The sequence below is a fragment of the Trachemys scripta genome, chromosome 1, assembly GCF_013100865.1.
Source record: "Trachemys scripta elegans isolate TJP31775 chromosome 1, CAS_Tse_1.0, whole genome shotgun sequence".
Lineage (NCBI taxonomy): Eukaryota > Metazoa > Chordata > Testudines > Emydidae > Trachemys > Trachemys scripta.
In genome coordinates this window covers 129,738,293-129,765,592 of record NC_048298.1, presented here as the reverse complement: position 1 = coordinate 129,765,592, position 27,300 = coordinate 129,738,293, and the positions used below count along the sequence as shown (strand labels likewise).

At 42.9% G+C, this 27,300-nt stretch overlaps 1 protein-coding gene across 2 annotated transcripts; it reads right to left on the bottom strand.

The window, feature by feature from the left end:
* Window positions 1-5,644: 5,644 nt before the first annotated feature.
* On the bottom strand, window positions 5,645-20,050 carry LOC117884504 (secreted Ly-6/uPAR domain-containing protein 2-like). Of its 2 annotated transcripts, XM_034784945.1 has the most exons (5): window positions 19,899-19,953; window positions 13,467-13,544; window positions 12,087-12,163; window positions 10,994-11,104; window positions 5,645-5,773 (listed from the first exon to the last, which is right to left on the bottom strand). In XM_034784945.1, exons 3-5 carry the CDS (start codon window positions 12,133-12,135, stop codon window positions 5,664-5,666), a joined length of 270 nt encoding a protein of 89 aa, XP_034640836.1. In that variant the 5' UTR covers window positions 12,136-12,163; window positions 13,467-13,544; window positions 19,899-19,953; the 3' UTR covers window positions 5,645-5,663. The 2 variants fall into 2 exon arrangements, with proteins under 2 accessions (XP_034640836.1, XP_034640829.1); XM_034784938.1 differs by lacking the exon at window positions 13,467-13,544 and having other exon boundaries at window positions 19,899-20,050.
* Window positions 20,051-27,300: the final 7,250 nt, after the last annotated feature.

The following is a 27,300-nucleotide window of genomic DNA, read 5'->3' as shown; positions in this document are numbered from 1 at the left end:
AGGGGGTGCGATCACCCACCGGCTCAGGGGAAAGTTGGCGCCTATGGTCTGAGTTCTACAAATTAAGCAGGATTTGAATCAAGCAGTGTCTTACCCTGACAGATGGTACAAGTGGGTTACAGATCCTCAGTACACAGTCTGGGACTCTTTCCCGGCCTGGGACCACCCTCCCCAGTTCAAAGTCTTTGTCCCCCGGACCTTTCTCCCAGGTGTTGAGCTGGAGGAAGGGGGAGAGAGGTCTAGTCATGATGTCACTTCCCCTCTTTTATCATTTCTTCTAGCTTGCTGGAAAGATCTATTCTTGTGATGTGGGGGTCCGTCCCCATTGGTCAAACAGCCTCCATTGTCTACGTGCTCCCTCTGAGAAGTCTTCTGGGATGATTGTTGGGAGAGTAAAGTTTCTTTAATATGCCAGCGCATCGGGCTACTCCATTGTTGTACCTGAAAGGTTGGGTGTGGGTGTTCCCAACCACAGAACATATTTTAGTAACACACACGTAGCAAAACTTCATAACTTCACATACAATGACAGCACATCCAATCCAAGAGGATATTAATGTTCAACAGATCAAGACTTTTAAAATGATACCTTCCACGGCATACTTTGTACAGAACATATCATAATCATATCACAGTGGTGAATATGGGGGTTTAGGGTGCTGCTTTGAGTGTCATAGCAGGGATACACATACAATCGTTAAAGAGGGGATCACAGGTAAATGGTACTCCCCTGCTGGTCACCTACGCTTAGTTCCCCAAAGCAACACCCCCATGGGAGCCCAGGGCAACAAACTCTAGACACCCAACTAACAGGACAGCTGTAAGTAAACCCATATGCTCTCCCAACTGGCCCTCTGCCCCATATTAACAGCTCCTCCTCCCCTTTGCAGGGGTGACTGATACCTGCCTGAGGTAAGCGCTTGTACCTGGGTTCCTGGGCTTACCAGTCACCAAGCATCTGTCCTTGTAGTCAATGATCTGGGTAAAGCTTCCTCTCTTGAGGGCTGAACCTGATGCGCTGGAGTGAATGCGCTAGTGAAGGAAGGAGACAAAACACACCAGACAGAAAGCGAAATCCCTCTGAGCGAAGTGTCAGAGAGGCACCAACTGAAGGCATGTGATGTCTCCTGTAGTGATGTGGGGAGGAGTGATCCAGGTTTGCTTCTAGGAGAAGGATCATGTCTGATGGGGCTGGGTCAGTGTAGCACTGTGCAATGAGTGACTTCTTAGCTGAGTGTCTGTACACATAAACATGGCAGCCATTTCACATTCCCCAGCAGCTCCCACCCAGGTCTAGATGTTCAGGCCTGTTTCACAGAGGTGGAAAACTTTCCCAAGTACTGAAGTGGAAAACCAAGTGGCAAGAGCTCTAACCTCTGGCTGTGCTCCCCAGACAACCAGAAGGGAGCACAGTTTAACATCAGCACCAACACCCAGGAGCTTGAGTGCAGTGCTGCAGCAATGTGGCTGCTCTATGGATTTGGTATTGTGTCTGCACGTACGTGTACTGATTAGGAGGTGTCCTAATTACCAATGTGTATTCCCTTCTTTTTGCTGATTGAGGGAAGTTTCTCCTTTTAGCTAACAACTACAGGGTCTCTATAAGGAAAGCGAGCAAGTAGCATGTGAGTCTGTCTCCTGTAGAACTCTAGGGCGATCTCCCTGAAAAGAGGCTGATCTATTTTTTTCATTGACTTTTATTTATATATTTGGCTTCATCTTCCACCAGCTCTAACACTCTACTCTGAAATATAGAGCAGATCATGGCAAGATGGTGGATAGGGACTACCTGTTCTTTAGCCGTATAATTAACATACTGACTCAGGGAAGCAGCCAGGTGGTTCCTTACTATGTAGAATATTCAAAGGTTTTTTTTAAGCCAAGCTTATGGTTTGTTGGGTCTGACTCATGATTTCTGAAACTTGAGCTTGGCAATACTGTGTAACTGAGGGTAGAACTCACCATGATGGGCCATATTCTCCATTGCCCTGTGTCTTTATAATCATTTACACCAGTGCACAGTGAATGCAGAGTGATTGTAAGCTAGTGGAGTTCTTAATTCCCACCCATGTGATTGGTGGCAGGAATCAGCCCATACACTTAATGTCACTCTGCGAAAGCTTTTACTTCAGGATGCTGGAGATGTGTAATTGTCATCAGTCCTGTACAAGTGTAAATACCAGACATTAAGCTTTCAAAGAAATGTAAGACTGGAAAGGACCTTGAGAAGTCATCAAGTCCAGCCCCTTGCACGGTGGAGGGACCAAGTAAACCTAGGCTATCCCTGACAGGGGTTTGTCCAACATGTTCTTAAAAACCTCCAATGACAGGGCTTCCACAATCTCCTTTGGAAACCTATTCCAGAGCTTAATTACCCTTATAGTTAGGGAAAAATTCTACTATTTAACCAAATCTTCCTTGAGCCGATTACTTCTCCATGTCCACTGAATGTGGAACAAGAACAATTGACCACCATCCTCTTTATAGCAGCCCTTAATATATTTGAAGACTTATCAGGTCACCCTCAACTATGCCACATTGTTGACTCATGCACTTGGTGATGCATCATAACCCACAGGTCCTCTTCAACAGTATGATCACTTAGCCGGTTAGTCCCCATTTTGTAGTTGGGGGTCTTATTTTATTTTATTTTTTTAAAGAATGCATTAGGTAAACACACTTACTGTGCATCCACTTTATTCTTCTTCAGCATCATACATTCAGTGTCAATTTTCTGAACTGGAGGTTGGTAGTGTCAACAGAGTAGTTTATTTGTCTTTATGATGGTATGGAGTCACCCAATACACTCCCTTTCAGTCTGGTGGCGTGTCACAGCTGAGCCCTGCATCACTGCCTTCACCCAGATTATAAATAAATGTAGACATGCCTTTTTTTATCAAAGAGCTCCAACCATTCCAAAGGTCTAATTTATTAATGACTGCCATGAACATTAGTAGGATCTTTCTCCTTAACACCTATGGCCATTCATTATCACAGGCTCAGTCCAATTAGCAATCTCTAGCTCCTTTCTCAAGGAGATTCTTCTTTTCCTACACCTGCAAAGAATCTGTTTCTGGAACCCATCCCAGTTCCTCCTCTGGGTTACTCCTTTTACAGTCCATCCTGAAGCAAGAGTCCCCAGCTCTCCTCTGTGAAACTGGGCTGTATTTATTAATCCCTTGCTTTCTCCTTAGACAGAAATCCATTTCCTCCCTCCTCCCAAAATGGACTGCAGAGATGTTGGCCGCCATTAGAGCTCACTGGACCTGCCAGAGCCCAGCTTGCAAACAGAAGATAAGCCGGGGGAGGGAGACAGAGGGAACTGGAGGGTTCCCAGCAGCTGCAATTCTCAGCATGCCCTGAAGGAAGGAGGCGGCGGCGCGCAGGAAACTCCACGCAAGCCTGGGACCCAGCATCAGGCTGTTTCTCCCTCTGGATCCCTGGCCACTGGAGGGGTAGAGGGTGAGAGTGTCTGGGCTAGGAGGGGCTGCAGTTGGGGTGGGGGGGAGTGTCTGGGCTGGGAGGGGCTGCAGCTGGGGTGGGGGGGAGTGTCTGGGCTGGGAGGGGCCGCAGCTGGGCTCTGTGGGGAAGGGGGGCAATAAACAGGAACTGGGTCGTCATAGGGGTTTCTTTAACTTTCTACTCCTGTGTGTGTCTGTATTGTTGCAGACATACTTGCTGACAGGTATTTTGAAATAAATTACTGAAATAATTGAAACTGGCATGATTTATATAGTGTTATTTTGACAAATAAAATTTGCAGAATTATAAAATATTGTGCTCAGAATTTTTTATTTTTTGGTGCAGAATTCCCCCAGGAGTAACCCTCTCTGCAAGGCTCCTAGCCCCAGGCCCTTCAAGATACAGTGACACCTTCCAAGCAGCATTCATTCCTGGGAGCACTTCTTCTCTATCCATATCCTGATTAGGTCCTTATATGTATATCTATTGGGCCTTTCAAACCCTCAAAAAGCCATGCCATGCCATGTGATGGGGTGGGCTAACCACTAGGTCCTACCATTCTTAAGGAAAGACTTCACTTGAAACTTGTATTCTGCTGTATGGTCCTCTTCATTCAGAAATTTTATCTCAGTAGGTTTCATGGAATCCTTTCACATGCATTAGCAGAGCTGGGTGGGGAGCCCAGAACTGCAAGGGATATGGTAGGGAAGGACTGAGGGGCATTGGCAGATATCTGTGGGGAGGCAAGAACTGGAATAAGAGGGGCTATTCCAGGGAAAGTTAGAAGGTCATTGGCAAAGCTGTGTGACGATTCCAGGGCTGGAATAGCAGGTACTTCCCCAGTGCAGGAATAAAAGGAATTAGCAGTAACCTGTGTTGGTGTATGTTGTAGATCAATCTCTGATAATTTTCATATGACTTTACATTGTGCCTCTTCATATAACCTTGTGGTGGGGCTACCCACATGTGACATCTGTTTTCATGGAACTTTGTATCAAAGCCTCATTTAGAAACTTTGCATTGCCCTTGGTATAATATTATAGCCCCTAAGGATAGAATAAGATAGAAGAAAAATTTCTGTTTGCTAGCAGTAGAACAAGAGGTCTTCCCCCCCCACTCTTAATCAATTGCCCTATTGAATGAATGAGGTGTGGATGAGCAAGGCATGGAAGGCAGCACCTCCAGACAGCCTCAACTGTTGGAGAGGGGCTGGGAGCCAGACCCAAGAACAATAAAACGTGTCAAGTGGGCTCATTAAAGACAAGCAGACATACTGACAGCCTCGGGGTTTAGAAGCAAGCACCTTCTTTTGGAAACACCCTCTTTGCAGCATTGGGACAACACTCAAAAGAAAGCAGCACAAAGGACCAATGGACACAGACACAGAGTTTGAATCTGGTATAGATTTGCATAAGAGGAAAGCTGCTATAAAAGTGAGGTGTCTTGCAGAGGACCCCGGGTCTCGTCTTGTCAACATGGGAGCATCGATCCGGATCGGCAGAAGCCCGGCTCCACCCCCTCCCCCATCTAACTCACCTGGCCAGTGAAGTTAAGGGGAGCAACTAATTGGTAACAACAAGACGGAGTGTGTTTGTGTGTGTGAGAGAGTGTAAGTGTAATATATTATATGCATATAATACAGTGTTAATGAATACATGTATTACTAATAAATGTGGCGTTCTGCCTTATTCCCCCTGAAAAGATCCTGTGCAGTACTTTAAGTACAACAATGTAAGTTACTGAATAACAGGAGATACCATGGCACAGGACTGAGATAAGCTGGCAGAAATACAGTAAATCCAGGAATGGAATGACAGGTGTGCTACAGATCAGAATTGACAGCGCTGTGTATGGGGAAAGCTTGCACCACCTGTCTGTAACCTGCATTATTAGCCTCCACCTTTATGTGCACCAGTTAAACGGGAAAGGTTGTCACATTTAAAAACGGTTAGTACACAGACATAAAGCCAAAGTCACTGCAGCTGATTTGGGGCTGTAATATCCTTTATTATTAATGCTGCCCATGGAGTCACTAGTAAGCTGCTGAAAACATCCACAGTTAATACGTGTTCTTCTCTAAAATAAGAATAAAGTGGGAGAGAGAGATGATAACAAGGCCCCTCAGTGAGGATTTCCAGTCACACTGCAGGGGGAGAGGGACATCCTGCGGGTGTTGGTTTTGAGAGTGCAGGAGCTCCTGTCTATTGGTTGCACCGGTTTGAGCCGCAGCAAATGACCTGCACTGCAGACCCCCCCAAGGCCATCAAGATTTGACACTCATACGTCGAGGAGCATCGCTTAGCGAATTTACCTGGGAGACAGGAAGAGAGAGAGAGGGGGGGAGATGGAATACCTCCAGGGATTTTGTGACTGGGCATACTTGGGTGATGCCACCACGTATTCCCTCTTCACCTTCTGCTTCTCCACCTTTCTTCTTTCTTCTATCCCCTTCCTCTGCTCCTCTATTCCTCCCTTCCTCCTTATCCATTTCCTTGCTATTTCTCCCTGTTTATCTTCCCTCTTCCCTTGTTGCTTTGTCTCTCGGTTTCCCATCTTACACCTAATTGCCTCTTGTGGCACCATAGCTGTTATCCAGCAGCTTTCCTTCTGGGTACAATGGGCAGGGTTGGGCTGGATCAATGTTAATTCTCTTCAGGCCCTTCCCACACTCATCCATGGCTGGGGAACTTGGTCAAAGACTTAGGCTTGACCCATCATGGCTGCTGAACACTTAGCTTCATATCACAGGAGCCAGCAAACAGAGCTGTAAACAGGGGAGTTTGAGTGGGACTTTGGGGAAGGGAGCATGTGGTGTTTTGTTTTTGTTCTGGTATTTGGGTTTTTGATCTTGTTTTTTTGTTTTTATTTTTCCTTGACAGGCGTTTAGGTGGGAAGACTATGATGGATACAGAGGTAGTAGTGGTGGCGATTGAAGGAATGGAAGAGACAATGAAAATGACTGGATGTGGAAGCTCTGTGATGTACGTGATCCTGGAGAGTACCCGAAAAAAACTTTGTTTGTATGAAGTGCTGCCTGATAGAGCTGATGGAAGAGAAGATCTGAGGTTTGGAGATGCAGGTGGACACTATGGTTGAGTTCCGAAGGGCATTCAAGCAGGTGATGGAGGGAAGGAGAGAGGAGGCTAAAGGGAAAAATCAAAATGTGCAGATGCAAGCTGGACTGAAGAACTCGGAGGGGAGACTGCTGGATGAGGAAAGTGGCCAGTGGAAGCATATGACTATGAGAACCAGGCAGAGGAAAAGACTGGCTAGTGAAGGAGAAATAGAGCTCAGGAACAGGTTTGTTGACTTGGACAATGAAGAAGGGGCACAGCAGGCAGTAACTGGAGGAGGGAGGGCAAGGAAGAAGAGAAGAGTGGCTGGACCTGTAAGAAGAGGGGAAGAGTCAATGTAGATACCCAAAGTGCAGAGCCCCAGGAGGATACAGGCTGACTCACAGAAGATTGCAAGGGAGAACAAAAGACAAGAGGACTTGCAGACAGAAAGAACAGGAGGAAGGCCAGAGACTCACACCATGACCAGGAAGAGGCCGGTTTACGTGACTGGGACTCCCTATTAAGAAGAACAGACAGGCCTGTCACCAGAGTTGATCTGGAGAACAGAAAGGGTGTGCTGTCTGCCAGGAGCTAAGACACAGGCTGTGGACCTGAGACTGAAGAGGATCTTAACGGGAGCAGAAAAAACTCCACTGATTCCCCCTCATGTGGGAACAAATGATAGAGCTAGATTCACACTGGAATGTATCAAGGGAGACTATGACAGGCTAGGGAAGATGCCTAAGGAAATGGAGGCTCAGGTGATCTTTAGTGGGATTTTTCCCTTCCCTAGAGAAGGAAAATGAAGGCGAGACAAGATTATGATGATGAACAGATGGCTCAAGCAGTGGTGCTATAAGGAGGGTTTTGGGATGTTTGATCACTGGGAGGCATTCATGGACAGAAGACTGTTCTAATGGGATGGACTCCACTTAAGTGGGGAGGGAAATAGACTTTTGGGATGGAGGTTGGCAGAACTGATTAAAAAAGCTTTAAACTAGGAACTTGGGGAAGATGGTTGGGAGATGCTCATGTAATCTCCACACTTGATTCTGTCATTGAGCAGGAGAAAAATCAAGTAAGAAAGGATACAGCAATGGAAAAGGGAACCACAGTGAGTAGGAGAATTGCCATTAAGAGGAAAGATAGTGCCAATACCAATGAAGCTAACAGTCAGGTAGGCAATACTGGCAGTAGAATGATTGTACCCTGTTGGGCGAGGAATGTGGGCGAAGCAAAGCATCAACAATTAAGATATTTGTTCACCAATGCAAGGTGCCTGGGTAACAAAATGGAGGAACTAGAACTACTGGTGCAGGAAGTGAAACAAGATATTATAGGGATAACAGAAACATGGTGGAATAGTAGTCATGACTGGAGTTACAGGTATTGAAGGGGATGTGCTGTTCAGGAAAGACAGAAATAAAGGCAAAGGTGGTGTACTAGCATTGTATGTTAACGATGAGGTAGACTGTAAAGAAATTAGGAGTGATAGAATGGATAATCAAAGTCTGTTTGGGTCAAAATCCCTTTGGGGAAGAAAGCTACTAGAGGTTTCCCTGGGATAGTGCTTGGGGTGTGCTACAGACCACCAGGATCTGATTTGGATATGGATAGAAACCTCTTTAATGTAATTAATGAAAAAAATACTACTGGGAATTGTGTGATCATGGGAGACTTTAACTTCCCAGATATAGATGGGAGAACCAAGATTTTCCTGGATGTGATAGCTGACAGATTTCTTTACCAAATAATCACTGAACTAACAAGAGGTGATGCCATTTTAGTAGTGAAGACCTCATAGAAGAGCTGGTTGTAGAGGACAATCTTGGTCAAGTGATCATGGGCTAATTCAGTTTAAACTAAATGGAAGGATAAACAAAAATAGATCTGCACTAGTATCCTTGATTTCAAAAGGGCAAACTTCAAAAAATTAAGGGAATTAGTTAGGGAAGTGGACTGGACTGAAGAACTCAACGATCTGAATGAGATGGAGGCTTGAAATTACTGCAAGTCAAAGTTGCAGAAACTATTTGAAGCCTGCATGCAAAGCAAGGGTAAAAAATTTGTTGGGAAGGATTGCAGACCAAGCTGGATGAACAAGGATCTCAGATAGGTGATTAAGAGAAAGCAGAAAGTTTACAAGGCATGGAAGATGGGAGAGATCAGCAAGGAAAGCTCCCTCTCAGAGGTCAGAAAGTGCGGTGATAAAGTGAGACCTGCTAAAAGCCAAGAAGAGTTGGACCTTGCAAAGGGGATTAAAACCAATAGTAAAATGTTCAGCAGCCATATTAGTAAGAAAACAATGAAAGAAGAAGTGGGATCGCTAAGCACTGAGGATGGGGTGAAGATCTAGACGTGGCCCAACATCTAAACAAATACTTTGTCTCTTGTCTCAGTTTTTAATGAGACTAATGAAGAGCTTAGGTGTAGTGGCAGTGTGGCTAATGAGAACGAGGTTATGGAGGCAGAAATTACCACATCTGAGGTGGAAGTCCAACTCAAACAGCTTGATGGGACTAAATTGGCAGACCCGGATAATCTCCATCCAAGAATACTAAAGAAACTGGCACATGAAATTGCAAACCCAATAGCAAGAATTTTTAATGAATCCATTAACTCACGGGTTGTACCCTATGACTGGAGAATTGCTAATATAGTTCCTATTTTTTAGAAAGGGAAAAAATGTGATCCAGGAAACTATAAGCCTGTTAGTTTGACCTCAATTGTATGCAAGGTTTTGGAACAAATTTGGAAGGAGAAAGTAGTTAAAGAAATAGAGGTGAACAGTAATTGGGATAAAATACAACATGATTTTTCAAAACGTAGGTCATGCCAGACCAACCTGATCTCCTTCTTTGAGAAGATAACTGATTTTTTAGACAAAGGAAATGCACTAGATCTAATCTACCTGAAGTTTAGTAAGGCATTTGATACAGTTCCACATGGGAAATTATTAATGAAATTGAGAAAATGGGGATTAATATGAGAATTGAAAGGTGGATAAGGAACTGGTTAAAGGGGAGACTACAACAGGTGACACTGAAAGGTGAACTGTCAGGTTGGAGAAAGTTATTAGTGGAGTTCCTCAGGAATTGGTCTTGGGACCAATCTTATTTAACATTTTTATTAATGACCTTGGCACAAAAAGTGGGAATGCGTAATAAAATTTGCGGATGACAAAAAGTTGGGAGGTATTGCCAATAAAGAGGAGGACCGGAATCTCATACAAGAAGGTCCAGATGACCTTGAAACCCAGAGTAATAGAAATGGGATGAAATTTAATAATGCAGAGTGCAAGGTCATGCATTTAGGGACTAACAACAAGAATTTTTGCTATAAGCTGGGAACTATCAGTTGGAAATGACAGAGGAGGAGAAAGACCTGGGTATATCAGTTGATCACAGGATGACTATGAGTCACCAATGTGATGTGGCTGTGAAAAAGGCTTGTGTAGACCTAGGATTCATTAGGAGAGGTATTTCCAATAGAGACAGGGAAATGTTAGTACCATTAGAAGGCACTGGTGAGACCTCATCTGGAATAATGTGTGCAGTTCTGGTCTCCCATGTTTAAGAAAGATGAATTTAAACTGGAGCAGCTGCAGAGAAGAGCTACTAGGATGATCTGAGGAATGGAAAACCTACTTTATGGGAGGAGACTCAAAAAGCTTGGCTTGTTTAGGCTAACCAAAAGAATGCTGAGGAGAGATATGATTGTTCTTTATAAATACATCAGAAGGATAAATACCAGGAAGTGAGAGGAGTTATTTAAGTTAAGCGCCAATGTGGAGAAGAACAAATGGATGTAAACTGGCCAACAAGTTTAGGCTTGAAATTAGATGAAGGATTCTAACCATCAGAGGAGTGTAGTTCTGGAACAGCCTTACAAGGGGAGTAGTGAGTACAATAAACTTAACTGGCTTCAAGACTGAGCTTTATGGAGGGGATGGCATGATTGGACTGCCTACCATGGCATGTAGCTGACCTGTGATGGCTAGCAGCAAATATCTCCAATGGCTGGTGATAGGACATAGATGGGGAGGGCTCTGAGTTACTACAGATAATTCTTTCCCAGGTGTCTGGCTGATGGGTCTTTGCCACATGCTCAGGGTCTAACCGCTCACCATAATTGGGTTCAGGAAGGATTTTCCCCCGGATCAGATTGGCAGAAACCTTCGGAATTTTTTTGCCTTCCTCTGCAGCATGGGGCATGAGTCACTTGCAGGTTTAAACTAGTTTAAATGGTAAATTCTCTGTAACTTGAAGTCTTTAAACCAAGATTTGAGAAATTCAGTAACTCAGCCAGAGATTATGGGTCTATTTCAGGAGTGGGTGAGTGAGATTCTGTGGCCTACAATGTATAGAAGATCAGACTAGATGATCAAGAGGGTCCCATCTGACCTTAAAGTCTATGAGTCTATAATCTGAAATGTCTGTGACCCCAACCTGTTCCACTGACTCTATCCTACTTACCAGTGGAAGGGAAGAACATTGTAATACATTGATCCTGGTTCATCCTACATTTCTCAGTGGTGGAGCATCTTCCTCCATTAGGGCAGTAATAACACTCCAGAGACACAACGGCTAAAGGAGGCAGGAGACAAAACACAGAGGTTCAACAGGACGAAGGCCAAGGTTCCTTCTTCCACTCAGGAGTGATTGAAATGCAAGGCCTTCCCACCAATTTTTCTTTGTGGGGGCAGGGGAGATAGAACAGAAGGGTGGCCCTGCAGTAGGGTACTAGCTTGGAACTTGTGAGACTTGGGTTCATTTCTCTGGCCTGCAATAGACTTCCTGTGTGATTTTAGGTAAGTCATTTAGCAACTCTGTGCCTCGGTTCCCCATCTGTACAATGGGGATAATAGCACTGCCCTGCCTCCTAGGGGTATTGTGAAGGTAAAAACATCAAGGATTGTGAGGTGATTGGATACTATGGAAATGGGGTGATATTAAGTAGCATAGATAGATATCTAGCTATGGAAATATGCAGCGTTGGTGGCAAGCGAAGGGTGGATCTGTGTCCGATCTTGTCTACACTTGTCTGAACTTGTGGTAACGTGTGGGGTATGCATAGCATAGTAACAAGCTGCATAAGGCAGGGTGTACCCCCACTGTGGTGTGTAGCTACACGCAGCAGTGAAAGCTCTGGCAGGGGGAGGCAGTGGGGAAAGGTGCCCACCAGAGCCTTTTCCCACCAGCAGAGTCTTTCCATGCAGCAGAGAAAAGCTCCACAGGCGGGAGGCAGTGGGACAATAATGTCTAAAAATAGCAGTGCAGATGAAGGAGATGAAGTGCTTGGGCGAGGAGAGAGCTGTGCAGTGTACACACCCTAGGGTTCAGGTGTGTAGAGCACTCTACTCACATAAGCAGAGTCTCACTGCCTGCACTGCTGTTTATAGCTGAGCTAGCTGGGCGTACAGCGTCTGTACCCTACACCCTGCTGTAAGGTGTAGAACTACCTTTGTCTAACTTTTCCCTTCTAAGGTTTCTTATTGAACAAAAGGGTCAATTAGAAAACATGAAGGATGGCGAGAAGCAACTGAGGCTTTATAAGCAGGGGACTCACCTTGTGCCATCAGCGCTAGGGCGAGCACACACACAGTCAGGTTCCTCATTTTGTGTAGAAAGGCTTTAAACAGACACCTGGGGATGAGAGCGAGCAGTCAGTCTGGGGAGCTGGCGTTAGGAGATGGCAGCACATTTTTTTTTTTAAAAGGCAGTGTAATTAGTGGGCTGCATGTGGAGAGTCAGCACATCTCAGAGCAGGGAGGTGGGACTCCCTTACTAGACAGCTCTGGCCTGCCATTTTGGAACCCTGTGTTCACCTCTGATCTGGAAAGATATCTGAGTCAGTAGCGGCAATTCAGAGAAGAGCCACAAAAACCTCAGGGGATGAGGGACTGACCAGTGAGGAAAGCTCAAAAAAGCTAAGTACCCAGAGCTGGGGTTAGTGATGACAAAGGGCTGGGTGGGGAACATGGTAACAGTCTTTACACAACTGAATATGTAAACACCATGGAGGTAGAGCGAATTTTTTAGGGATTGTAATGGGACATAACAAAGAGTGATGGGGGAAAGTTCTGCTAAGCATCCTACGCGTTAGTTAATATTTGGCTTGTATTTGAAGGATAGTACATGTGTTATAAAGGCTTCCTCTCCAGCACATTGGTAGTTCAGTATGTGACTAGATGTCATTCTTGCAGTTCACAGGGTACTGTTGCATTAGTCCACCAGAGACTGTCACACAGAATAACACAACTGAGCCAATGCAATTCAGTCTTGGTGGTTGTTAAACATAGGGGGACCCTAGGATACATTGCCTTAATGTTTGCACAATCTACTCATGATGAAGCACTCTTGTATTTGGACACAGGATGTGTAAAGTCTGCAAAAGGACTATAGTCACTGTTCACATTCCCCAGGGTGCAGTCTGGACTGATGGACTGCTGTGTCCTCTTAGCTCTCCAGCCTGGGATGCCTTTTACTTTGCTCTGCTGTTGAACAGCAACCACTTCAAGTTCTTCTCACTCACGGTCACCAGTATTTAAAGTCACCCCCAGCTGAGTACATGAATGCTATGCCCAGCCATCCATGAATTACATATCGGGTAAGACCAGTATATCCCCAGTCCCAGCCTTGCTGCCCCAGAAATGTGTGTCTTACACTGTTCAGTACTTTCCTGGACAGTGTAAGCTCATAGATAGTCCATCATTCCAACATTGGGTAATGAGCATGCACCAGACTTGTTGACCTAAGTAGAGATTTCCCAAACACTTCAATCAAACTGGTTTAGATAAAACAATAAAACATGTTTATTAATTAGAGAAAGATAGATTTTAAGTGATTATAAGTGGTAAGGCATAAAAGTCAGAATTGGTTACATGAAAAATAGATAAAACCACAAGCTAACACCTAATTGAACTTAAAAGCAAAATGTCTCTCTCACCATAAGCTGCAACACTTCACAGACTAGATTTCCTTTCATACAGGCATCCACACCCAGTTGAATGTTCTTCAGATATTCCTTGATGCCGTGAGCAGAGAGATGGAGGAGAGGGATGACATGGAGGTCACTGTCCCTTATTTTTATACCCTCCTCCTCTCTTTGAGGATGGCCCCCCACTGGCGTGTAGACAAAAAGTCCCCTGTACGTGATATTCGAACTGTCTTTGGGATGCAATATAAATGTCTGGTTTATACCTTCTCCCCTGCTGGCAGCTGGCCGGTTAAGTATGTGATAGCTCATCTGACTTTGTTGTCTGGGGTTGCCAGTGTGTCTTTGTCTCTGAAAAGTGGGTTTGTGGGCATTACCCAGAACCACAACATGTTTTAGTAACAATCATATAACCAAGTCTCATAATTTTACATGCAGTGTTACACACATTTCAACAAAATAATAATATTCAGCAGATTCTGAGTTTTCAAATGATACCTCACAAGACATACTTTGCACAAAATATATCATAACCATACAAAAGTGGACAGCATGCAGTACAGGGTATCACAGTCACACTAGAGGAAATGCTCAATTTGGAAAATGATGAAAATGTTTAGTCTAGACTAGTAAAACTGCTTCTGCCAATTAGGGATGCTGAGCTGAGCAAAGGTTTGCAGAAAAAGGCCCTCATAATAAAACCACAGGCATTCTCTAAACTTCCCCTGTAGTTATTCAGCCTCTTTTTGACCTCCTTGTTGTGATGCTGACAGAGCAGCTCAGGCCAGAGCCGTAGGCCAATTCACATGGCACAGAATTCACATGCTATGAATCAATTGGGCTTAAAGATGAAAATTTAAATTTGATATTGAGAGTTTTAAGGGTTAAAGCTTAGTCAAAATGAATGAATCACAGTCATATGAGGGTCTTGGGAGAAAAGACCTTGAGGAGTTTTGCTCACAAAGGGGGTTATATTTTAAGAAGAAAAACTCATATCAGGAACTGAGAGCTTTGCTCATAATCCGTGACTAGGCATCAAAAGACTCCTCTGCTGCAGCGGAACTGGCCCGCCTGTGACTCCTGAAAGCTGAACAAGCACATGAGCATGAAAAAGAAATGGTGGAACACCTAATCGAGGAGAAGAAAGAAATTGAGGAAGTTGTGGAGAGCGCCCACCAAAGACGCATGGAGCAGGTAACAGCTGAGCAAGAAGCTCCCATTCCTGGGGAAGCAAAAGGAGCAGCCTCAGACTGTGGCAACATTCCCTCTGAACAGCAAGGAATGGGAGAATGCCTGTCCAATTTATCATGAGAGTGACTGCATTGAAAAATTCCTGTCCACCTTTGAGAGACTGTGACAAATCCATAAGATTCCAGAGGATAAATGGATGCCTATCCTCTTAAGCAAGTTGACTGGAAAAGCCGGACAAGTTTTTAATGAAATGGAGGTTAGTGATGCTATGATGTATAAGAACTTTAAAGTAACCATATTGAAAAGGTTTAAGATCACTCCTGAGTCCTATCGACTGAAGTATAGAAATCTTAACATGTCTGACAATATCACTCATGTGGAATATGTGTATATGATGCGTAGTTTTGTGAAAAAATGGATAGTTGGCAGGGTCTGAAGGTCGCTATGACAAGCTGTTTGATTTAATGGCACAAGAGCAGTTGTTATGGAGACCCACTGATGAAGTAAAAATGGCCATCTGTGACAAAAAAAAATCCACAGTTTAGAATGCAACAGAAATTGCTGATGAGTATATTGAGTCAAGGGCTGAGGAGGGATGTAAACTTTCAGGGGAAGAGTAATCCCTCTGCTCCCCAGGTCAAAGGGGATGAGTGGGTCTAGGAATAAACCTAACCCCAACTTTGTTAAAAAACCTCAAGGGAGCCCAGATATTAAAATCTCTTACGCTAAGGGAAAACAGGCAATCTGCCATCACTCTGGGGCTCCTGGCCATATAAAACTTGCCCAAAACTTAAAGTTGCCTCCAGAATCTGCACCCACAACCCCCACCAATGCTACCACCGAGAGTGCCAATGCTACCCCCTTGATTGCAGAGGAAATTGTAGTGGAGGAGAATAGCCTCGTAAATTATATTAGAACTGAGTCTTGGGAAGGTAGTGAAGAATTTATTAAGAGTGCAAGAATGAATGGCATTGAGTGTACAGGATGGAGGGACGCGGCATCACAAGTCTCACTTAGGTTAAACAAAGTGTGGTAAGAGCAGAGGACAGACCTCCTGGCAAAAATCTAAATATTTTAGCTTTGGCTGATTTTTCTGTGACTGTTCCTCTAGTGAAAGTCCACCTTGAGTTGGAAAGATTTAATGGAACTTTAAATGGGACTGAGAATATATGACACCAGGTATGAAAACAACTGAGACTTTTTGCTGCCTTTTCTTCTATATGTGTACAGAAGTGTATCCCAAGAGTCTACTGGCTTTGCCCCCTTTGATCTCCTGTGTGGGAGGCAGGTGAGGGGACCCTTAGATTTGATTTGAGGCTCTTGGGAAGGTAGTATTGAGGAAACAGGACAGCCAGTAGGGGAGTATATCACTCATTTTAAGGAGAATTTGCAGGTTATGATGGATTTAGTGCAACAAAACCTTAAGAAAAGTCAGGAAACTCAAAGTTTAGTATGATCGATGTAGTGAAGAAAGGTCATTTGATATTGGTGATTTGGTGCGAATATTAATTCCCATGAGGAAAAAGAAAATTCAGGCTTATTGGGGAAGGATCTTTTGAGGTGATTCAAAGAGTGAATAAAGTCACATATGATGTAAGGAAGCCCAATGGCAGAGGAGCATGCAAACAATGCATATCAATAGATTTAAAGCTTACCATGAAAAGGAGATAGCAGTAAAAATGATCTATTGTGCTGATCTGGAAATGCTTTCTGTGACTTTAATTGATTTAGTCAAAGAAAGCAGGGAATAAACTCCTCTAGAAAGCATTGCGTTTGGGAATGGTCTAAGTCCAAACCCAAAGCAGGAAATTCTGGCCTTTTTAACAGGTTTTTTATCACAAACCGGTATTTTCCAACCAGCCAGGTCTAACTGAAAGATTGTGGACTCCATTCAAAACTTGGGGCCTCGCCCAGTTCCAAGCTGAGCGTACTGGGCTAACAGGGAAATGCAGAAGCAAATTCAGGAGGAGGTGGAAAGCATGCCTGAAATGGCGGGGGTTACAAACATTTGCCAGAGCCTTTATAGATGACTTGGCTATTTTTAGTAGCTCCTGGCAAGACCACTTAAATAATGAGGGAATTGTGTTACAAAGGCTAAGAGACACCAACCTCACTATCAAGGTCTCCAAATGCAAGATGGGAACTACAGGAGTATGCTACATAGGACACAAGGTGGGTAGTGGGTTGATTCACCCTGACCCTTTAAAGATAAAGGCCATTAGAAGCTGGCCTGGCTCTAGAACAAGAAAGCAGGTCAGATCCTTTATTGGTCTGGCCAACTATTACCCATAGGTATGTAAAGGGATTTACTTACATTGTGGCCCCATAACAGACCTTACAAAATAAGGGAAGCCAGACTGGGGTGGTATGGACAGAGGTCTGTCAGAGAGGCTTCCAGAACATAACAGAAACTTTGTCTAAGGAGTCTGTTTTGGTCAGCCCTGATTTCAGCAAACCATTTGTGCTGTGCACTGATGCTTCTAACATTGGGTTGGACACAGAACTGATACAAGATGGAGTGGGGGGTAAGAAGCACCCCGTTGCCTACTTAAGCAAAAAGCTGACCCCGCCCCCTGAACAAAATTATGCTGTCATTGAGAAAGAGTGTTATGCCACTATCTGGGTTGTTAAGCAACTTAAATCCTAATTGTGAAACAAAAAATGTATTGCTTTAACCGATCATGCCCTTTTGACATGGCTGCACCAAGCTAAGGGAACCAATTCTCATTTATTTTGTTGGAGACTAGCCCTACAGCAATTTGACATGGATATAATTTGCATCAAAGGAAAGGAGAATATAATGGCTGATGATGCCTTATCAAGAATGGGGGAACCCTAAGGTCTATTCAGGTTCATCAGTGACACCCTTTTCTATACCAGGTTTGTGTTGGGGGTCTGATGCTGACAGACCAGCTAAGGCCAGAGCCATAGGCCAATTCAGTTTTGTGTGAATATCAAAGGAGTTAAATGTATTAGCATACATTCAGGCCAATTCACTTGTGTGTTAATAGAGATCAAAGGAGATATTAACTGTTTTGTTTTCACTTATCTATTCCTATTATAATGTAATGGCAGGCATGTACATTATGTATATCCCTGTAACTAAATTACCCATCAAAGAAATCTTGTGAAATGCTAATGAAGGGCTTAAGAATTTTAACAGAAAATGCTTATTTCAAAGTAAGTGGTCATTGTGTGTGATAATCGAGGTCAAGGACTCTAAGTGCATTCCTCACTATCAGTCATCAAAGAAAAAAACCCATGTGGGTAAAGACACTAACCACTTGCTTTCTGTGTGGAAAAGCTATAAATATGGATTAAGGAAGAAATCCATCATCTCTGGACTGTTCGGATTCTAACAGGGTAGAATAACTGAATAAGAAGATGGAGATCCCCGGAGTTATTCTGGGCAGCCCTGAAAAGACTTTTGGGAAATTGGCAGATTACTACATCTCTGCTACCATTTTGGACTTACAGACTTTGACTCACCCATTATTATATTTTACCTCCTTTAACCTCTCAATAACTCTCATTATTTTTTCTTAGCAAATAAACCTATAGTTATTTTACTATAGAAATTGGCTGCCAGCATTGTCTTTGCTGTAAAATCTAGAGTACCAGCTGATCCGGGGTAAATGACTCATCTCTTGGGACTGAGAGCAACCTAAATGTGATGTGATTTTTGGTTTGAGTGACCTTTTATCACAAAGTTCAGTTTGTCTGGGTGGCAAGATAGGCTAGAGAGTCTGAGGGGACTGTCTGTGACGCCATGGTAAGACTGGTATAGTGATCCAGGAGTTCACATTTGTCACTGGCTTGGTGAAAACTAAGTATAGAACATACAACCAGTTTGGGGTGTCTGCCCTTGTTTTCTGAAAGTCTGCCCTGAGACACTCGCTCACAGTGGTGAGCCGCATCAGACCACATTAAGCTGTGATGGGATTTATAAACTCCACATTACAAGTGATGGTTTAAGGGGAGCCGAGGTGTCCAACTAGCCCATTCTGTACCACCTGGAAGGGTACAGTTGCCAATTTTGGTTGGATGTATTCCTGGTGATTTCATCACATGACATAATTTTTAATTAAAGATTAATCTTTAATTCCTAGAGACTCCAGGCCAATCCTGGAGGGTTGGCAAGCCTATGGAGGGGAGACAGACAATTCTGGAGTGGATCCTTCTGGGTAGAACCAAACTGGGTGGTTCCTATAAAGAAAGGACTGTAGAGCACTAGGGAGAGGAGACTCAGGAGACAGGTAGGTGGGAGTTTTTCTTTCAGTGGGAAAGAAACCACGGAAATGCCTGTAGGAAAGATCTGGTATTGATTGATTTAGTGAGTCTGAGGACCCGCGAAATTGATGGCAGTGCACTCTCCAGCTGACCCCAGTATTCCACCTCTCTGAGAAGAGTTCGGGAAGTTGACTGGAAAGCATCTCCCATCGACGCTGCACAGTGAAGACCCCACAGTAAGTCGACCTAAGCTATGTCGACTCCAGCTACATTATTCACATAGCTGGAGTAGCGTAACTTAGGTCGACTTACCCCAGTAAGCCCTTACATACAATATGAATGGCGCTCACAGTGGATCTTCATTTCCTCAGCCTGTGCATAAGGGCCTATATTTTAAAACACAGAGATCTAAATTTAGATGGCCAAGTCCATATTAATGCACTTTTATACATGTGGGCTGAGTTTCTGAGGTGCTGAGCACCCACAGCACAGCACTTACTGAATTCCCCATTAGTTGGAGTGGCTCAACATCTCTGAAAATGGGCCACATTTAGTTAGTTACCTAACTTTAGGGCCACATACTTTAAATGTTAGCCTTTGTGTCCTGAACTGTTTTATCTGTAAAACTCCTTGGAACAGAGACTATGGACTAGATTTCTTAAAGGGATTTAGTTGCCTAAAGAACAGGTATCACACTAGGTGACTATCTGCATATTTAGGTGCTTAAATACCTTTTAAAAACCTGGCATTAGTCTTCATCTACTAATATACACTGTACAGCACCAAGCATCCTGTGGGTGCTAAATAACATACTTGTGAATTCGTGCTCTACAGAATTGTTAGAAAAAACCTCTAACTTCAGTAAAACCAGGGAACACACAATTGAATTTCAGGCTGGGGTCACAAACATAGTTTAGATTAAAATGAGTTTTATGAAACTGGAATCTGTGACACTGAGCGTTAGACTCTTTCATTCTATTCATGCTGTTGAAGTTTAAGCAAGGGGAAAAAAAACTCACATACCTGGTTTACAGCTGAAGCACAGGGCGATCTGTTTCATTGCTGCTGTGTAGCGCTACTGGTTTATATACTTCCCCACATGCCTTTCTCACTCCACTCTGCTGCCACCCAAAAGACATGGAACTTCCTGCATTTGTTGACTTGGTTTTACGATCTTTCTGCATAGGGAAAACAGAGGGAAAAACACCCAATAGCACCCTTGAGTAAGCTAGTGTTGAAACACTTCCTTTTGGCTAGGACTCAGATTTTATGGAAAAAGTTGGGAGAAGTGGTGCCAGTTCTTGCACAAAGTATAAATTAATCAGTGTATCTTCCAAAGACATGAGGAAATATTCAGGGGACCCGGCATGGCTGGAGTAAACAAAACTAAAGAGAGGTGCTATCCACAATAGCAAATCTGTGGCAAATGCTTAAGGCTCAAAAATGACATTTTCTTTTTTTAGTGCTTAGACCACTGACTGGTGTCATGTCTGTACTTAAAATTTGCACAGTTGTAGCTTAAATCAGTCTAATTATACCTGTTTAGATACACTGTGTATGTTCACACTGTAGTGCTTTCATTGGTGTAGCCCCTGTCACATTAGAAAGCATGTGTTCACACAGCAGTGTGCAGTCTAGGTCGATCTCCCAGGATGCCTTGCACTGCTTCTAGGCTTGCTGCATTCTGGACAATTTTCATAGCAGGTAATGGGATACCTCTCAAATGGCCAAGGGAGTTGTGGGAACAGGGGTCCAACTAGCTTGGTTCCTCTTGCTTAATCTCATTTGTGCCCTGGTGCCATTTTGAACACTTTCAGCATGAAGAAGAACAGGAGTACTTGTGGCACTTTAGAGACTAACAAATTTAAAATTTGTTAGTCTCTAAGGTGCCACAAGTACTCCTGTTCTTCTTTTTGCGGATACAGACTAACACGGCTGTTACTCTGAAACTTTCAGCATGGAGGTGGCACATATGAACACTGGGCTCCAGTCCCTTACTAACTGTGAAAAGCAGATCCTGTTGTACTGGAGATGCCTCAATGAGGCATCCGCAGCAGCCCACTGGACCCAGCAGGATTGTTACAGGAGTTGGAATGATGGAGGACCAGGTGATGGGTTCCATGCACAGGTCTGTATAGTCTGTGTATTTGATGACCTCTACTCGACAGATCATGGCTTTGGGGCCTTTTGAGCACAAAATGGTGGGACCAGGCAGTTATTCAGGCCTGAGATGACCAGCAGAGACTTCAGGATGCTGAAGGGCACTTTGCTGAGTCTGTGTGCTGAGCTGACCATAACACTACAGTATACCAGAGCAGGAGGCTCAGGGGGCCCCTCAGCATGGCAATTACCATGTGGAAGATTGCCAGCCGAGGCTGCTACTTGTCAGTGTGGAACCAGCTTGGTGTTGGGAGAGCCACAGTGTGGAGTGTTGTGATGGAGGTGACAGGGGGCAATGTACAGCATGTCACTGAAGGGTTTGAACAGTTAGTGTTCCCCAGCTGTGCAGGGACTGTTAATGGGACCCATCTTCCTAAAATCTATCTTCTCTCCTCGCACCAGGCCTTGAGATTATCAACCAGAAGAGCCGCACCTCCATAGTTTAGTTGATCAGTGCTTAAATTATGTGTAAGCCAGCCCCATAGCAGCTAGCAATACCTCCCTAACATGTCTGATCTGTGCTGTGGGGCTTGTCCTAGCTTATCCTACTTCCTGGGATGTTGAAGCTTGCAACATAGTCTGAACAGCACATACACTGCATTAACTAGGGGTTATATGAACTGAGAATGATCATGGGGAGCAGAAAAGCTGTTACCAGTCCGTGTAACCCACACTCTAAAGTCAGCATGAGTGAGAATGGTGGTGGCCAGCTTGGTTAAGGGAGGTAAGAGAGATTCATTCACATTCAGTAGAGGGAAAGACAGAAGTCTTCCTGAAGAAGAACCATGAGCAAAGACAAACAAAGTAGACAGTGTGTAAAAAGATGTGGTGTCAGTATGCACTCAATGCACTACTCAAAGTAGCTCAGATGCTACGGTGATGACTATGGTATAAAAACTATTTTTGTTACTGTAGCTGCATCCTCCTGAACTCAGCTGAATCTCAGTTCTGTCCCCTTGTGTCTATTCATTGCCTTCAATTACTTGCTATTGCTTAAATAATACAATATCTTACCATTTTGTTTACAACCATAGATACAAACATAGCATTTTGTTGTATATCTCTGCATTTTAATATGCCCAGTGCTTAACTTGTGTCAGGGCTTGCCAGGTCTGAACTCCCGCGCCTCTCAGCTTGGCAGCTCTTAGCCTTGGCACCTCTGGGCTTGCCGCATCGGTTATGAATGTAAAAAAATTGCTTGAGCCCCAGCACAGAATTCTTTGAGCCCCAGCACCTCTTTCATTACAAATTAATCATTGAATATGACTACCCTAAATTCATTATTGTAATGCTCCACTACATTTTAGTGACCAACCTTTTTGTATAGGTTCTGTTTTCAATAAAGTTTGTATTTCAGTGATTGTGTAACTACTCATCTTATGAATCTATACTTCAATAAACAACCCAGATTTAGACACCCATGAATTTCTAAACAGTCATTTACTTATTGACCAGATTTTGCAACCCATATTCACATGCCATTTAGTGCTAGAATATGTGAGTACAGGTTGTAATAGGATTTTGTAAACATTTCCCAGAAAACACTAAGCTTCCTCAACAAATGTGAATGGTCTAATATTGATTACTTTGCTATCTCTTTATATAGATGTTTACACATGATATTTTTCTAATGGGATCTGTCCTCAAACTCTTCATAAAGATCAAAGAATGCTTTTACTGCAGACTGAATGCATTTTCTTTAAAATACTGTAAAACGGTTTCCCTAGTTTCACAGGAGATCTTGTCATGTACAGAATGGCCACAGCTGATTGAAAATTGAAATATATGTCCAGCTTTACAAGTTAAATCAAAGAGAAGACTGACATTTTTCACTCCTTGACACAAAGGAAAAGGGTTCATTCCTGCCATCAAGTCAGGCAAACTATTCCCACTTATATCAAGGAGAATTGCCCTAGTGTAACTGAAGGAAGAAGTTAACCTCTTGTACCTTTGTGAATCCTAGAATTGTATTCATTAGCAGTTAGAACTGGTCAACATTTTCCACATTTTCATAAACACAAATGTTTAAAAAATTATTTTTTCAAAGATTTCCAGCAACTCAACTCTAGTCACTGCTATGATGAATCTACCAAGCAGGCAACTACCATTTCCCTGTGGAAACAGGGGTCAAACTAGCCTGGTTCCTCTTGCTTAATCCCACTAGTACCATTTTGAATACTTTCAGCATGGAGATGGCATAGCTGTATGCCCCTGAAGCCAGATTATCCTGCAATTGGTCTTCATAGTCTGGAAAAGCTCTGGTGGCCAGGTGTAGGGAGATACCTCAATACAGTATTAATACAAAAATTGATGATAAATTTTATTAATGGGTCATTAAACCTGCCTGTGCCTCTACTGAAGTTGAGGATATATTTATCATTATTTACATACAGATGGTGCTTCTTGAAAAGTACCTAAGAAGTATAGCTCTATTTGCTTAATTATATCAAATATTCAAGCTAATGAAGGGAATTCCAACAGGCTTCTGCTTTCTGTCACTGCAGAGATAAGCAAATGTTAGGAAGATCACTCCTCATTAGCCATAAAACCACAGCATCATAGGACTGGAAGAGACCTTGAGAGGTCTTCTAGTCTAGTCCCCTGTACTCAAGGCAGGCCTAAGTATTATCTAGACCACTCCTGACAAATGTTTGTCTAACCTGTTCTTAAAAATCTCTAATAACGGAGAGTCTGCAATCTCCCTATGCAATTTGGTTCAGTGCTTAACTACCCTGACAATCAGGAATTTTTTCCTAATGTCTAACCTAAACTGCCCTTGCTGCAATTTAAACCCAGTGCTTCTTCTCCTATCCTCAGAGATTAAGAAGGACAATTTTTCTCCCTCCTCCTTGTAACAACCTTTTATGTACTTCAAAACTGTTATCATGTCCCCACTCAGTCTTCTCTTCTCCAGACTGAACAAACCCATTTTTTTTCAGTCTTCCCTCATAGGTCATGTTTTCTAGACCTTTTATCATTTTGTTGTTCTTCTCTGGACTTTCTCCAATTTGTCCACATCTTTCCTGAAATATGGCATCCAGAACTGGACACAATACTCCAGTTGAGACCTAATCAGTGCGGAGTAGAGGGGAATAATTACTTCTTGGGTCTTTTATTATGCTCCTGCTAATACATCCCAGAATGATGTTTGCTTTTTTTCCAACGGTGTTACACTGTTGATTCATATTTAGCTTGTGATCCACTATGATCCCCAGATCCCTTTTCATAGTACTGCTTCCAAATCAGTCATTTCCTATTTTGTATGTGTGCAACTGGTTGTTCCTTCCTAACTGGAGTACTTTGCATTTGTCCTTATTGAATATCATCCTATTTACTTCTGACCATATCTCTAGTTTGTCCAAATCATTTTGAATTTTAATCTTATCCTCCAAAGCACTTGCAATTCCTCCCAGCTTGGTGTCGTCTGCAAACTTTATAAATGCACTCTCTATGCCATTATCTAAATAATTGATGAAGATATTGAACAGAACTGGACCCAGAACTGATCCTTGCCGGTCCCCACTTGATATGCCCTTCCAGCTTGACTGTGAACCACTGATAACTATTCTCTGGGAATGGTTTTCCAACCACTTATGCACCTACCATATAGTAGCTCCATCTAGATTGTATTTCCCCAGTTTGTTTATGAGATATTTATGGGAGACCGTATCAGAAGCCTTACTAAAGTCAAGCTAAATCACATCTATTGCTTCCCCATATCCACAAAGTTTGCTACGCTGTCAAAGAAAGCTATTCGGTTGGTTTGACGTGATTTGTTCTTGACAAATCCATGCTGACTGTTACTTATTACCTTATTATAGTCTAGGTGTTTGCAAATTGATTGCTTAATTATTTGCTCCATTATCTTTCCAGGTACAGAAGTTAAACTGACTGGTATGTAAAACCCCGGGTTGTCCTTATTTGCCTTTTTATAGATTGGCACTGTATTAGCCCTTTCCCAGTCCTCTGGAATCTCTCCCATCTTCCATGATTTTTGGAAGATAATTGCTAATGGCTCAGATATCTCCTCTGTCAGTTCCTTGAATATTCTAGGATGTATTTAATCAGGCCCTGGTGATGTGAAGACATCTAACATATCTAAAAAGAACAGGAGTACTTGTGGCACCTTAGAGACTAACACGGATACAGACTAACACGGCTGCTACTCTGTAACTTATCTAAGTAATTTTGAACTTGTTTTTTCCTATTTTAGCCTCTGATGCTACCTCATTTTCACTGGCATTTACTATCTTAGATGTCCAATTGCTACTAAACTTTTTGGTGAAAACTGAAACAAAAAAGTCATTTAGCACTTCTGCCATTTCCACATTTACTGTTATTGTTTTCCCCCCACTCTCATTGAGTAACAGCCTCTCCTGTCCTTGGTCTTCCTCTTGCTTCTAATGTATTTGTAGAATATTTTCTTTTTACCCTTTATGTCTCTAGCTAGATTAATCTCATTTTGTGCCTTGGCTTTTCTAAATTTGTCCCTACATACTTGTGTTATTTGTTTAAATTCATACTTTGTAATTTGACCTAGTTTCCATTTTTTGTAGGACTCTTTTTTTGAGTTTCAGATCATTGAAGATCTCCTGGTTAAGCCAGGGTGGTTGCTTACCATACTGCCTATCTCTCCTATGTAATGGGAGAGTTTGCTCTTGTGCCCATAATAATGTCTTTTTGAAAAACTGCCAACTCTCTTGAACTTAGACTTGCTTCCCATACGATTTTACCTACCAACTCCCTGAGTTTGCTAAAATCTGACTTCTTGGAATCCATTATCTTTATTGTGCTGTTTTCCCTCCTACCATTCCTTAGAATCATGAACTCTACCATTTCATGATCACTTTCACCCAAGTTGTCTTCCACTTTCAAATTCTCAACCAATTCCTCCATATTTGTCAAAATCAAATCTAGAACTGCCTCTCCCCTAGTAGCTTTCTCCACCTTCTGAAATAAAAAAAATGTCTCCAATACATTCCAAGAACCTGTTGTATAATCTGTGCCTTGCTGTGTTATTTTCCCAACAGATGTCTGGGTAGTTGAAGTCCCCTATCACCACGAAGTCCTGTGCTTTGGATGATTTTGTTACTTGTTTAAAAGAGCCTCATCCACCTCTTCTTCCTGGTTAGGTGGTCTGCAGTAGACCCCTACCATGACATCACCCTTGTTTTTACCCCTCTTATCCTGACCCAGAGACTTTCAACAGTCTGTCTCCTATTTCTATTTTAGCCTCAGTCCAAGTGTATACATCTTTGATGTATAAAGCAACACCTCCTCCCTTTTTTCCCTGCCTCTTGAGCAAGCTGTACCCTTCTATACCAATATTTCAGTCATATATATTATCCCACCAAGTTTCTTTGATGCCAACCAGGTCACAGTTGTGTTTATTACTAACATTTCTACTTCTTCCTGCTTATTCCCCATACTTTCCGCATTACTATATAGACATCTAAGAGAGTGGTTCTCAACTAGGGGTATGTGTACCCCTGAGGGTACTCAGAGGTCTTCCAGAGGGTACATCAACTCTTTTAGATATTTGCCTAGTTTTACAAGGCTACATAAGAACCACTAGCAAAGTCAATACACACTAAAATTTCATACAGACAATGACTTTTTATATACTGCTCTATATACTATACACAGAAATATAGTATTTTTATATTCCTGTTGATTTATTTTATAATTATATGGTAAAAATGAGAAAGTATGCAATTTTTCAGTTATAGTGGCGGTGACACTTTTGTATTTTTATGTCTGATTTTGTAAGCAAGTAGTTTTTAAGTAGTTTTAAACTTGGGGGTATGCGAGACAAATCAGTCTCAAGAAATGGGTACAGTAATCTGGAAAGGTTGAGAGCCACTGGTCTAAGATACTGATTTGATTTCCTACCTATGTTCTCTCTTGTCTCTTCCTTATCCCTGCTACAATGTTTTTGACGTACTTGTAGGCTTTTGTCTCTTAGGGTATGTCCAGGCTACCCACCGTATCAGCGGGTAGCAATCAATTTATCGGGGATCGATATATCGCTTCTCGTTAAGATGCGATATATAGATCCCCGAACGCACTCCCCGTCGATTCCGGAACTCCACCGGAGCAAGCGGCGGTAGCGGAGTCGACGGGGGAGCCGTGGCCGTCGATCCCGCGCCCTGTGGACCCCAGGTAAATCGATCTAAGATACTTCGACTTCAACTACGCTATTCACGTAGCTGAAGTTGCGTATCTTAGATCGATCCCCCCCCCCCAGTGTAGACCAGCCCTTTTA

Bases quoted from the DNA above. Each gene is read 5' to 3' on its own strand.
- LOC117884504 (XM_034784938.1), bottom strand. From the start codon at position 12,135: ATGAGGAACCTGACTGTGTGTGTGCTCGCCCTAGCGCTGATGGCACAA. The intron at 11,105-12,086 runs GTGAGTCCCCTG...TGCCTCCTTTAG, and splicing joins CCTAGCGCTGATGGCACAAG to CCGTTGTGTCTCTGGAGTGT. The intron at 5,774-10,993 runs GTAAGTAGGATA...CCTGTCTCCCAG, and splicing joins AATGTTCTTCCCTTCCACTG to GTAAATTCGCTAAGCGATGC.